Source organism: Podarcis bocagei (assembly GCF_964188305.1).
Source record: "Podarcis bocagei genome assembly, chromosome: 9".
Taxonomy (NCBI): Eukaryota; Metazoa; Chordata; class Lepidosauria; order Squamata; family Lacertidae; genus Podarcis; species Podarcis bocagei.
Window position 1 is genome coordinate 6,945,767 of NC_138134.1, and position 12,594 is coordinate 6,958,360.

Here is a 12,594-nt window from a genome sequence, read left to right on the forward strand (position 1 = left end):
AAGCAAAATAGTATGTTTTTTTATAACTACGTAATTACAGCAGGAATGTAGAAATTTCAGGGTTCTGAATCACAGTTTACTGAGATGGGGAAAAGTTGTGATGGGCCTAGGATTCAGATGTTCCCTGTCTCCTTTCCTAGGGTAGCTGCAAGGAGCTTCCAGTCTACACCGTTTAGAATTCAGCCACAAACTCTTAATCTAGTTCTAGACTGAGATATCACACAGGCTTGTGGAAGGTCCAGGACTTACTGGGTGCGAAGTGTAAATGCAGCACTGGTGATGGAGGTGGGTAGGTTAAGGCCTTTGGTGATCTCCCTCCAGATCTTCTTGTTGATGATTTCCACCAGCCCTCCCTTGTCGGTCACCAGCTTGTAGAGCATGTAGAGGTCGAGGATCTGCTTTGCCATGATGGGGATGCGGTTGATTGGCGTCCCTACAGCCAAAACGAAGGAAGCAGGAAAGAAAGAAAGAGAAAGGGAAGAAGAGAATGAGGGCAAGGAAAAGCCACTTAAGACTCCAGTTGGACTACCTCTGTGATCCCACAGCTCCTGTAAAGCCTTTGCCTCAACCACTCAGTCCCCTCCTAAATCTAAATCCAAGTATGTGTAAACCCAAGTGCACGTGTATTCTTCTCATCTCCTCTCTCTCTCTGTTTTTCCTCCTTCTGTTGCCCTGCTGGAGCCGAAGTTAAGATAGTAAGTTGCTGTGGGCAGTGACTGAGAGGTGATAGGCTAGCCATCTTGAAATATCTGAACGGCAGGCGAGGGCCTGGAAGATGGAGCAAGCTTGTTTTCTGCCACTCCAGAGAGGGGGACCCTAAGCAATGTATTTAAACGACAAGAAACAAGAGTATGACTAAACACTAGAAAGAACTTTCTGGTGGTAAGAGCTGTTCTAGAGTAGAACAGACTGCCTTGGAAGAAGGTGGACTCTCCTGCAACGGAGGTGTTTAGACAGAAGTTGGATGGTCATTTGTCAGGGATTCTTTAGCTGCATTGCAGTGGGTTGGACTAGATCATAGAATCATAGAACTGTAGACTTGGAATGGACCACAAAGGTCATCTAGCCCAACCCCCTGCAATGAAGGAATCTTTTTGCCCAAAGTGGAGCTCAAACCAACAACCCTGGGATTGAGGGTCTCACACTCTACCAACTGAGCTATCCCTCAGATGATGACCCTTGGGTCCCTTTCACTTCTACAGTTCTATGATCCTATGAGTGACCTGTCCTTTGCCTGTTACTCAAAGTGCCATTCACACTGTTGGTGCTGTGTGCATTCTATAAAATATAAGAATATCCCCACCTACCCAGCAAGAAGAAAAGGGTCCCTAATTTGCGAAAGAAGTGCAGTAACACCACTAAAGTTCTCCTCCTGGCACCCGCTTCCCCTTAGGGCAAGCAAAACACCGACCATACAGAAGAGCTCTGCACCTAGGCAACGGACAGAGAAGAGGCCCGGCTTAGGGGAAGAGGAACAGCCGGCATTATTACGTTTAGGAGGCCAAGGTGTGAAAACCCAACAGTTTTGGCTCATGCGCAAGATTACTATGGCATTTCTGAGCACGATTTTAATGCTCTTCCTTAGGGGTTCCCATGTACCAGTACACCAGAGATGGGCAACCTTTCCTGTATTTAACTGAATTTATTGTGGTTTAAGTTTTGCCTTCCATTTCCCTGACCGTGGCAGAAGTCAAATTGCAACCACTGGGAATTGCATGGCAGTTATGCAGCACTCACAACCTGGAATGGTGACTCGAGGGGGGGGGGAGAGTGAGCAAGCGAGCTGAAAGCACTTTCATTTTAGAAATGGAAACAAAAACAAAAACAAAATATTTTGTTTTTTGAGCTGGGGTGGGGAGGGGAGAAAAAAGCGCCTGGCCCTCTTCTTGTCTTATTTTTATATGTAATTAAATACCGTATTTCACTACATAATCACCACCACCGCATAATAGTCACACCCCTTTTTTCAGGCCCTAAAATTGATCCCAAAGTTTTCACCACATAATCGTTGCAGAAGGAACGCTGTGCTGCCTACTGTGCCTGTATAAGTGTCAAGTTTTTGAGTAGCACAGCTCAGGGGAGAATACAGTCGTACTTTGGTGTTCAACAGCTTAGTTCTTAGTCCAGAACAGATTCCATTCAACTTCCAATGTACGAGTGTATAACAAGGTGGTGTTTTGTTTCTGATTTGCTTCATTAGGAAGGAGTGTAGAAGAGAGGTTTTATGGTGCAATAGTATTAACTATCTGAACAACTCGTTTGAAGTCTGGCCATAGTGCCGTTCCGGATCTATTTCCTAACCACTCAAGACTTTGGCAACCAAAATGACGCATTTATTTCCCACCCCGTCATGGGCAGCCGGCGAGCATGCAACATCTTGGTTTCAACACTGACTGGAGGCTGCATGTTTTAGGGACGTTGCCTCTAACTTTCCTTTCTGTTCCAGCACAACTTCCTTCTGTCAGCCAGCAAATCTGTTCTTGTTAAGTCTCCTAATATTTTGAAGATGGAAAGAACAAGCCAAACATCCCTCCCAGAAATGTGAAAATGGAACACAGGCCAACACCTTTGTCAAGGAACAAAGCTCAGCTGACATGCTGGAAACTAGGGGGCCAAATTCACAGTAAGGTTTGGCACATTTCAAAAACACACACGCAAGGAAGCAGAATTCAAGTGATATATACTTAATGAATAGAGGAACACTACAAAACCCTCAAACGGAAAGAAGAGCCCTTTTCAGCAGGTCCTTTTTGCTGGATGGATTATGAACACAATGCATAGCTGAAACAGAACTCCCAATCTATGGTTCTCAAGGAAGCCCAATACTGGGCCTGGAGTAGAGGCTGGAGCTCAATGGATGCATTAGAAAGGCGGATCATTATCTCTTGCCACCATAACTGTGTTTATTTTGGGGTGGAGGGTAATATGGAGTTGAGAAATGCCCCTCCCATGCCATTGCTTCTTTGGTCTAAATTCCCCATCTGCTTTTCTGGTGCCTTTGTTTTTGGAGAAAGAGGTGCCAGGACACTTGCACACAGTTAGATCCAAAGCTTTAAATCAAAACTTCTTCCTAACCAGAAAGTTTGCAAGCAAGAGATTTCTTGGCAACATTAGCAAACCCCATTGTGTTATATGGCAGTTCATAAATGGCAATCCATGGTTTGGTGTTGTCTTTAATGAGCATAAGGATTCTTGGGTTCAGGTACTCCCTCTTTCCCTCCCACAGAGAGATTTCTCTCCCTCCGATCCTGGTGTGAAACAAACCATTGCCAGTTTGTAAAAAATAGCAAACTATGGCTTACTTCAAGCCAAAAAAATGAGTGGGAGGGCTGACAATCATGAGAGAGCTCCCGAGTTCCAAGTATTCTGGCTGCTCACTCAAATAATGCCAAGCCAGGCTGTGGCATCATTTCTGAGCTGTCTTCACCTGTCCAACAGAAGCAAAACACTTGCTTACGGAAGTCTTAGCAGCCCATGTTGCTCCCAGATAATTAATAAGGGTCTGAGACACGTACACATTATTAAACTAAGTGTTCCTTAATATTAAAAGAAAAGGTCAACTTTATTACACCACCAGGCCAAAACATTAAAAAAAGAAACAAAAAACTCCTAAGTTGGCTTTTCAGCCTAAGCACTGCTGAATAAAATCAGTCTCCCAATAATTAAGCTAAAGCTTTAAATCAATCAAGCTGATTAAAGCATGCAACTCTCATTTTGATTGTTTGAGGCAAGCAAAAAACGGCTAAGAATAAAAAAGTGTCCTTGATTTGAAGGATTACTTTGGTTTTTACAACCTCAGGAGTTTTAAGCCTCTGTAAGGAAATTCCTCTTCTGGCAGGGATGTTTTTAAAAACTACTTTATCACTTCTGAACTTAAGATTGCTCCTTTTCTTTTCTTTTCATATACATTGTAAACAAATCTAGGCAATGGAATACAACAAAAACAGGCAAGCAAGGCAGAATAGGAAATGCCACAGTGGGTAGATCACATATTAAGGGCCAGTTTGACAGGAAAGGGCAAGAATCCCCAACCAAAGATGACAGATGCTGCCCAGAGGACAGATTTCCTGCAAAATGTCGTCAGGCTCCGCAGCAGAAAACATTCATAATCCTTGGGAGTTTGCTTTGCTGCTCTTCCTAGGATAAACAAAAGTTCCTATTAACCAATTCTCTGGAATTCTTTTATGCCACATATTTTTAATGTCAAAAAGCCTGACAAGTTAACAGGGTGTGTATGCTTGTGTGCGTGTTTCAACCTTTCATGGGTGATTTGCAACTAAGTAGACCCACTGGAATGAATGAACTGGACTAAGTTAGGTCCAAGAGGTCTACTTTGACCAAAATATAGTTGACTACCATCCCATATGCTTAAAATGTAATACTCTGGGGGCTGCAGCAGCCTTACTGGTGCAGAATAATGGTTGCTCCAGCCTAGTGGTTCGTCCTTCCAAAAGTTAAGAGATCCAGATGTTTCTTGCTGCTTTTATGGGTCTCAAAGGCAGCTGAGTCCCACAGTCAGGCCAGTGACCCATCCAGCTCAGAACTGCCTATACTGACTGATGGTGACTCTCCAGGGCTTCAGATGAGACACTTTCCTAGGCCTAACCTGAAGATGCTGAGAATTTTTAAGCCTTGTGGCCACTAAACAAGCAGCATGACCTTCCTCACTAAGCTGCAGCCCTAAAAGAAATGGTCTGCTGGATCAGACGAACAGCATCTCATTTCTGACAGTGGCCAAGCAGCACCTTCTAGGGACCCAACAAGCAGAGTGTGAAGGCAGCAGCCCTCTCCCTCTGCGGCAACCTGTACTCAGCCACATACCGCCTCAGTGGTACTCTTGAGGAAATATTCCCAACATTACACTTTTGTACAGACAGGGCCATAACATTTGAAGAAAGACTAATAAGAATCAAGGAGAGTAGTTAGCATTTGTACAGTGCTGCTGAATGTTGTACAGAGCTTTATGTACACTTTTGGAATGTGATCTTTGCAACAGGGTAGGAGAGTATCATCACCTCCATATTGCACATTGGCTTGAGACAGAGAATTCACCTTGCATCAAACAACTTCATGGCAGAGGTAGACACACCAGGCCAGTTCTCACATACAAGGGTACATGGCTTTGGCCTAAAACATAGTTTGGCTGAGATGTTCTCCTTCCAATACATACACCAGTACCAAAAATGCAGAAGCTGCAGTTTGTGCAGAACATTGCAGCATGATTGCTGACACAAGTCAGGCTTTGTCAGCATGTAACGCCTGTGCTCAGAGATCTCCACTGGTTGCCAGTTTGCTACCAGGTCAGGTTCAAGGTGTTTCTATTAGTATATAAAGCCCTTAACAACGTGGGACTACCTGAGAGATTGCCTTACCCCATAAGCATAAAGGCTCACTTGACCGTTTCAATCAGCAGAACTGGCACTATTACAGGTGCCACAGGTGTTCCGAATTTGTAAGACATGGATCATTTAGCATAGCAGCACCTACACTCTGGAACCTCCTGCCTATTGATATCAAGCAGATGCCGTCACTGTACTCGCTCTTGTGTAGACAATCCTACCCAGATGCTTGGAAAGTTTAGATTAAGCTTTAGTATTTTAACTTTTTGTATGTTTTAAAGTATTGCTGTATGTTTCTTGATTTTCTTGTTTTATATTTTTCAAAATCAAGCGGTGTATAAATTTTATGAAATAAATAATACATAAATAGGGGAATCAGTTGTGAGAACAAAGAGGAATCCAGCCTCTGTATGAAATGGTTTTACAAGTATCCGACAGACCTCCCAATCCTCTGTTGAACCAGTTTTATGGCAGCCCACTTAACAGCTGTGCTAGTGGCTCCGTGCAAGACATGACATGATTCAAAAGGCACTGCAGAGCTTTGCGGAGCCACCAGCTAAAACTGCAAATAAAGAACAAGGCCAACTACCCATCCTCTTGCTTTCACAAAAGCAGAGATAAAACTGATATGCACATTTGTGTGTGCAAGTGTTTCCTTTCACTGATGGGTGTCATTCTTCTGCCCTGGTAAATTCTCTGTGAGAAAGGCAGGAGAGAGCTGGGTGCGTGAAAACATTAATAAAGATTAAGCCCAGAATGCATGCTTTGCGTATCCAGTAAATGCACTTTTACACTCCCCTGGGGCCTCCTGTGGGACTAATTACCCACCCACTCTTCCCCAATCCAATTTAGCGTATGGTATTAACTTATCCCTAAGCATGCTTGATCCAGTGACCAGATGGGGAAGGCAGAGAGTGAAAGGGGAGGTAACTAACAAATTTTCCCCGGAAGACAAGGGGCAGCATTGAAGGCTGGTCTATGTAACCAATGGATAGATGTAAGGTGGCTGCAGGAAGACAGCTTGGCAAGTCCTGGGTCCCTGCAATATACATTGGATGCCACGTGCAGAACATACTGTCAAATGCTCAAGACAGCAGCACTTACAGTGGGATGCCAGAAGTGGAAAACTGAGTTTGCCTGCACTGATAGGATTTCAGAGGTGGTGCTCTACAGTTTTAAACTGTTGTGACTTTCTGAATGAATGGGAAGTTGAATGTGGGCTATGTTGTTGGCTTATTTGCGTTATTATAGTTGCATTTTTAGAATATGTTTGCATGCTGCCCTCAGACTGCGGATCTGAAGGCATCTTGCCTATGAGGCGCTTCCAAACTTGGACCCAACACCAAATGCACAGCGTACAAACAGTGAGTGGGGCATTATTATTTATTTTATATATATATTACTACATTATAGATTTAGATGTAGATTTAGAGTTATTATATTTGAATATCACTCTTCATCTCAGGGCAGTTCACAACATAAAACAGCAATATATGAAACACAAAATACGTAATAAAAATAAGAACAAAAACCAATAATCCCCACTCGCACAACACATTCAATCAGCCAAAGGCCTGGTTGAAGAGAAATGTTTTTGCCTGGTGCCTAAATGTGTATAATGAAGGCATCGGCCAATCCTCCTTGGGGATAGCATTCCACAAACGAGGAGCCACTGAAGAAAAGGCCCGTTCTCGTGTTGTCACCCTCCGGACCTCTCGTGGAGGAGTCACACAAAGAGGATGATCTCAGGGTCCGGGCAGGTTCATATGGGGAGAGGCAGTCCTTGAGGTACTGGGGTCCTGAGCTGTTTAATGCTTTATAGGTCTACACCAGCACTTTGAATTGAGCCCAAAAGCTAATTGGCAGCCAGTGCAGTTGGACCAGGATTGGTGCAATATGCTCAAACTGTCTTGACCCAGTGAACAAGCTGTCTGGCATCTGTACTAGCTGAAATTTCCAAACCGTCTTCAGAGGGTAGTTAGGTTGTTTTACAACTTCAGAGTGTCGCTTCTTCCAAGGAGTGGGGAAGTCAAATTCACACTGAAGAAACAAGATGTTGAGGACATAGCCTCTCTCACACTTGCAAAGGGCCATAGAATGAACAAGTGACCAACTTACAAGACAATGGCAGACATCCTACCATCAGTCTATATGAGGGGTTCCCAAATGTTTTTGGGACACTACCCACTTGGTTCCCATAAACTCATCCCCAATTCAAAACAGTAACAATGAATTGCAATTTTATTTAAATCCAATTCAAGCTATTTAGTTTAATTCATTCAACAAAACTGATCCACTGAGAGCAGCTTTTCAAAGTTTGATAGTCATTCATACCTCCAGCACTCTCCTGCCACCTCTTGCCTCTTACCACCCACCCTAGGTAACCCCAACGCTCCCCAAGGACTGTTACTGCCCACTTGGAGAACCACTGGTCTATACCCTCTTAGGGGAAGAAACCCTTTTATTACATGGAGAGCTAAAATTAAAGACTCTAGTGCGCGCATGTGTGTCTGTGCGCGCGTGCACCCACCCACCCAAAAAATCCATTCAGAAGGTGTAGTGGGTTTGAGTTACTCGTGCGTAAACTGTCCCCATTAGGGAGCTTAATTGCCTGGGTTAGACCGTCCTGACTGCACAGCCCATCTCAGCGTGGCTGCCTCAGTCGCTAGCAGAATCTGTCTGTGGGCGTTTCTTAAACCTTTTCCAGCATAAAAGCTGTTTGACTCCCAGTCGTCTCCGCCTCTCACTGCGCGGGAGTCTTCTGCGCAGGGAGGGCGTGGGCAGTGGAGGACCAGTGCTCTCCTCACTGATGTCCAGGGAAGAATCCCGGAGCTCTGCCTCCGCTTCCCCCATCTCCCCTCCTGGATCCCTGGTGTTACGCCGATTTCCTTCCCCCTCTACCAAGCTGCATCTCCCCCTGGTGCTGGTACCTTCTCCTGCAGAATCGGGGAGCCTCTCCTTCTCCTTTCGCTCTGATGTCAGTTCCCTGACAGAAGGGACCTAATTTTTATTTCTTGGGGGGGGGGGGTAGAATAAACCAGCCCTATCTGTTTCCTGTACTCTTTCTAAAAAATCTACAAATCTGCCAGCTCCTTGATTCTTTAATCTTAAGATCATTACTCAAATAGGTTAACATCATTCTCAACTTTCTTTGCTCTAAATGCCTATGCCCAAAGAATATAGTTCTGCAACTAAAGTGGCATATTTCAAGATAAGTAGGTGCTCCAATCAAGGGGGCATTTATATTGCTCTGTTTACCCTTCCAAAAAGCTTTCCAGAATTACCCAGTTTCCTGATACGATACACTAATGGCTTTGAAAGTTCAAAACCCAATAGAAAGTGTAGTCATATATTATATTTAAAATATTTACATCCCACCCTGCATCGCATCATCTCAGGACTGGGTGCAATAAAACAAGTACTTAATACCAAACATACAAGCTAGTAAAATTAATCTGCTTAAATCCCTCTGTATGCTGCTCTGTATATTCTGGGGTGCTGTATGTCCCTAGAACAAAGAGCAGCATAGTCCATATTCATAAAATGAAATCTAGCCTTGTTTACTTCCTGTGCCTGACTCTCTCGCCCGTCTCAAAAAGTGGCTTAGGTTTTACAGCACAATCCTATGCATCTCTATTAAAAATAAGTCTGAATGCCTTCAGATTTACTCCAAGGTGAAGTGCAGCCTTACTTTCACAGCAATTCTGTGAGGTAGGCTAGTTAGTCATTAATAGAATCATAGAACTGTAGAGGTGGAAGGGACCCTGAGGGTCATTTAGGCCAACCCCATGCAATGCACAAATTTCAACTAAAGATGGCCATTGAACCTCTGCTTAAAAACCTCCAGTAAAGGAGAAAATATCCGAGGCAGTCCATTCCACTGTCAAACAGCTCTTACCATCAGAAAATTCTTCCTAATATTTAGTTTAAATCTCCTTCCTTGTAACTTGAATCTATTGGTGCCCAGAACTGGACCCAGGACTGCAGGTGGGGTTTGATCAAGGAGGAAGAGAGCAATACTTCACAGAGCTGGCATGACGAATCTGTGCCACTCCAGATGTTTGTTGTTGGACGACAGCTTCTATCAGCCTCAGGCAGCATGGCCCAATGGTCAGGGATGGTGGGAGGTGTAGTCTAACAACAGATTCCCCACCTCTGGCCTAGAGCATTTTCTGCAGCTGCCCACGTGGATGGAGCTGTGTTTTTTGAGAGCCGCTAAGCAAAAGTGCAGCCTGCCAAGAGCTATCAGTAATAACAGAAATATGTAATACCAAGACTTTTCTTTTTAGGTAGGCTTTTAACCTCCATATGATGCAGTTTAGTTTTATTTGTATCATTCTTCCTGGTGAAATTATACATTTCCCCCAGAGCTCTTTGCTTTGAGAACTTGTCTTCGTTTAAGAACAGATGTAAAAACAAACAAACAAACAAACTTGGGGCTGATACACTGGGAATACAGTGGTACCTTGGGTTACAGACGCTTCAGGTTACATACGCTTCAGGTTACAGACTCTGCTAATCCAGAAATAGTACCTTGGGTTAAAGAACTTTGCTTCAGGATGAGAACAGAAATCGTGCAGTGGTAGCGGGAGGCCCGGTTAGCTAAAGTGGTGCTTCAGGTTGAGAACAGTTTCAGGTTAAGAACAGACCCCCAGAACGAATTAATTACTTAACCTGAGGTACCACTGTATACTGATACACTGCACCACAATGTCTTATGCTTGAAATCTGAATTCTGTGTTTTGCTGTTTTCATACCATTTTTTTAACTGAAGGATTGAATTAATGTTACAAATGTGGTTTTTAAAAAATTGCTTTGGTGTTCCCTGGGGTTGAAAAGCAGTCTATAAACAAAATACCAATCAGCCAGCCACCAATAATGCCTAAAAAAACCCCATCTGAAATCAGAGGAGGTCCAAGGATATGTTTGTGATTCAATGTCTTTGTGGAAGTCACTGCTCCCTCTGACTAAATAAATAAGGACCAGTAAACATATGCAAATGTTATTTGTTAGCACTGCTTCTTTGTGCAGAACTTCTATCTAATAATAATAATAAAAGCAGAAAGCAAAGCCCAAATAGCACTGCTCATTTTTAAAGAACTGCATCAGTATTTGCTTGGCCTTGGGTAACAGATGTGAACAGTGCATTAACCTCCTCGTATACAGTGAATTTTAGAAAAATAAACCACATGGGCTACATGCGTATTTGAAATCCACGATACAAATATGTGTTAGGAAAATAGGAAGTTGCCTGTACAGAGTTATAGCCATATGTCTACACCAGGGTTGAGGAACTCCAGCCCAGGGGCCAATCTTGGCCTGCCAGGGAGTCCAGTCTGTCCAGCCGATTCCCCCACACCACACCCACCTGTCAATCAGCTGTGTTGGGAGATATCAGCTGATGTGGGGTGGGGTCAATTATGTGTTGGCTGCCCCAGCCAGTTCCCAACAGGGAAGTAAGCAGCAGACAGCCAGAGCAGGATTTAACCTCTGTCTCATCAGCTGATAAGTGGGCATTAAATCCTGCTGGATGCTGTTTCTCCAGCACATGCCTGGCATCTGCTTGCCTAGGTTTTTTTTGGGGGGCGGGGGTTGAACAATTTTATTTGATCAGTTTTATTCTGGTATTTCCTCTGCTTTTAGTGCTGGTTTTCCAGGTTTTAATACCGTGCTGCATTTACTTAACATGAACTGCTTAATTTTAAATGCACAGTTTGGTGCTCATTTGAAAGGCTGGACAAAAGCCATTTAAAACATATTTTAAAAATAGATTTAACAGTAAAGGGAAAGCAGACTCCATTTTCCATTCCAGTGCTGTTTTGGATGCTTGAGCCTTTCACAGGTGGAGACTGAGAGAAGCAAACAAGACACAGTAAGTGTGGAAAGGTTCCTCCTACAGCCCTCAGCCGCCTCCCCTCCCAGCCCCCTGGTAGGAAGAGAAAGGCGTTAAGTCTTTATTGGAAGCCCCCAGTGCTGAACAGGAAAGGCTGAGAAATGAGCATCATGGGACAGAAAGAGAGAGAGAGAGGCTGAGCAGATCCTTTCACGGCCGGCTGCGAGGCTTGTCAGGGCCCATGATGGATTACTGTCATCTGGCAGTGGGGGGATTAATGATCTGGGGGTCAGAGGGGAGAATTCCAGAGGGAAAGGTCACTGACCGGGGGCACAGGGCAGGACTTGTTGCCTTTTGATGGCAAGCTCGTTTCTACTGTACTTTCCAGTGTCTCTCTCTATTCCGACAGCACGCAGGGACCTCTTGGATTGCGGCGATGCAGACAGAGGGCCCAACCTCTTGCCAGCAAAGGGAGTGGGCTGTTTCCTCTGTCCTTACATTCTGCATGCACTTCCCCTTTTCACTAACAGAGGAACCCTCCCTGCTTCACCCCTGCTGCTACATGATCCCAAGCCACCTCACCTCTGATACAGGGTAATCAAAATCAGATGGAGCCCTGGGCACAGATAATAAACAGCAGCCCAAGGAGTCTGCTTTCAGGCGCAGGGGACTACAGAGGCTTTTCTGAGTCCAGAACTGGAGATGACAAAATGTCTAGAGCCTGGAGAGAGGAATAATTATCCAGGGCTCTGTGCCAGCAATTTAAAATATAAACTGTCCTGGGCTCTGCGTTCATCATCCGAGCCCCTTCTTTGTGTGCCTCCTCCAGGTGAGATTCGGAGGGGGGCAACATGAGAAAGGGCCTTTTCTGTAGTGGCTCCCTGTTTGTAGAATGCGCTCCCCAGGGAGCTTCAGCTGGCACCTTCATTACACACCTTTAGGCACCAGGCAAAAACAGTCCTCTTCAACCAGGCCTCTGACTTATTAATAGTCTAAAAGGTAAAGGTACCCCTGCCCATATGGGCCAGTCTTGACAGACTGCGCTCCTCTCACTCTAGAGGCCGGGAGCCGGCGCCGTCCGAAGACACTTCCGGGTCACGTGGCCAGCATGACGAAGCTGCTCTGGCGAGCCAGCACCAGCACAGCACACGGAAACGCCGTTTACCTTCCCGCTATAAAGCGGTACCTATTTATCTACTTGCGCTTTAAAGGTGCTTTCGAACTGCTAGGTGGGCAGGAGCTGGGACCGAACGACGGGAGCTCACCCCGCCATGGGGATTCGAACCGCCGACCATGCGATCGGCAAGTCCTAGGCACTGAGGTTTTACCCACAGCGCCACCCGCGTCCATAGTCTACACCCTTTCAAATGTGTCTGTGGGAAGGGTGGTGGTATTGTTTTGATGTTGTTTTACTTATTTATT

At 44.8% G+C, this 12,594-nt stretch overlaps 2 protein-coding genes across 3 annotated transcripts in view; one reads left to right on the forward strand and one right to left on the reverse strand.

Annotated features, from left to right (window-relative positions):
- LOC308594513 (uncharacterized protein) overlaps window positions 1–12,594 on the forward strand; it is a 284,112-nt gene that overhangs the window by 73,263 nt on the left and 198,255 nt on the right. The gene's annotated exons all lie outside the window — the stretch shown is intronic.
- The window catches only part of ARID3B (AT-rich interaction domain 3B), a 55,687-nt gene that overhangs the window by 7,970 nt on the left and 35,123 nt on the right, over window positions 1–12,594 (reverse strand). For both annotated transcript variants that reach the window (XM_081207760.1, XM_081207761.1), the window contains exon 5: window positions 250–433. In XM_081207760.1, the coding sequence (XP_081063886.1) occupies window positions 250–433 (184 nt within the window). The remainder of the gene's footprint in view (window positions 1–249; window positions 434–12,594) is intronic.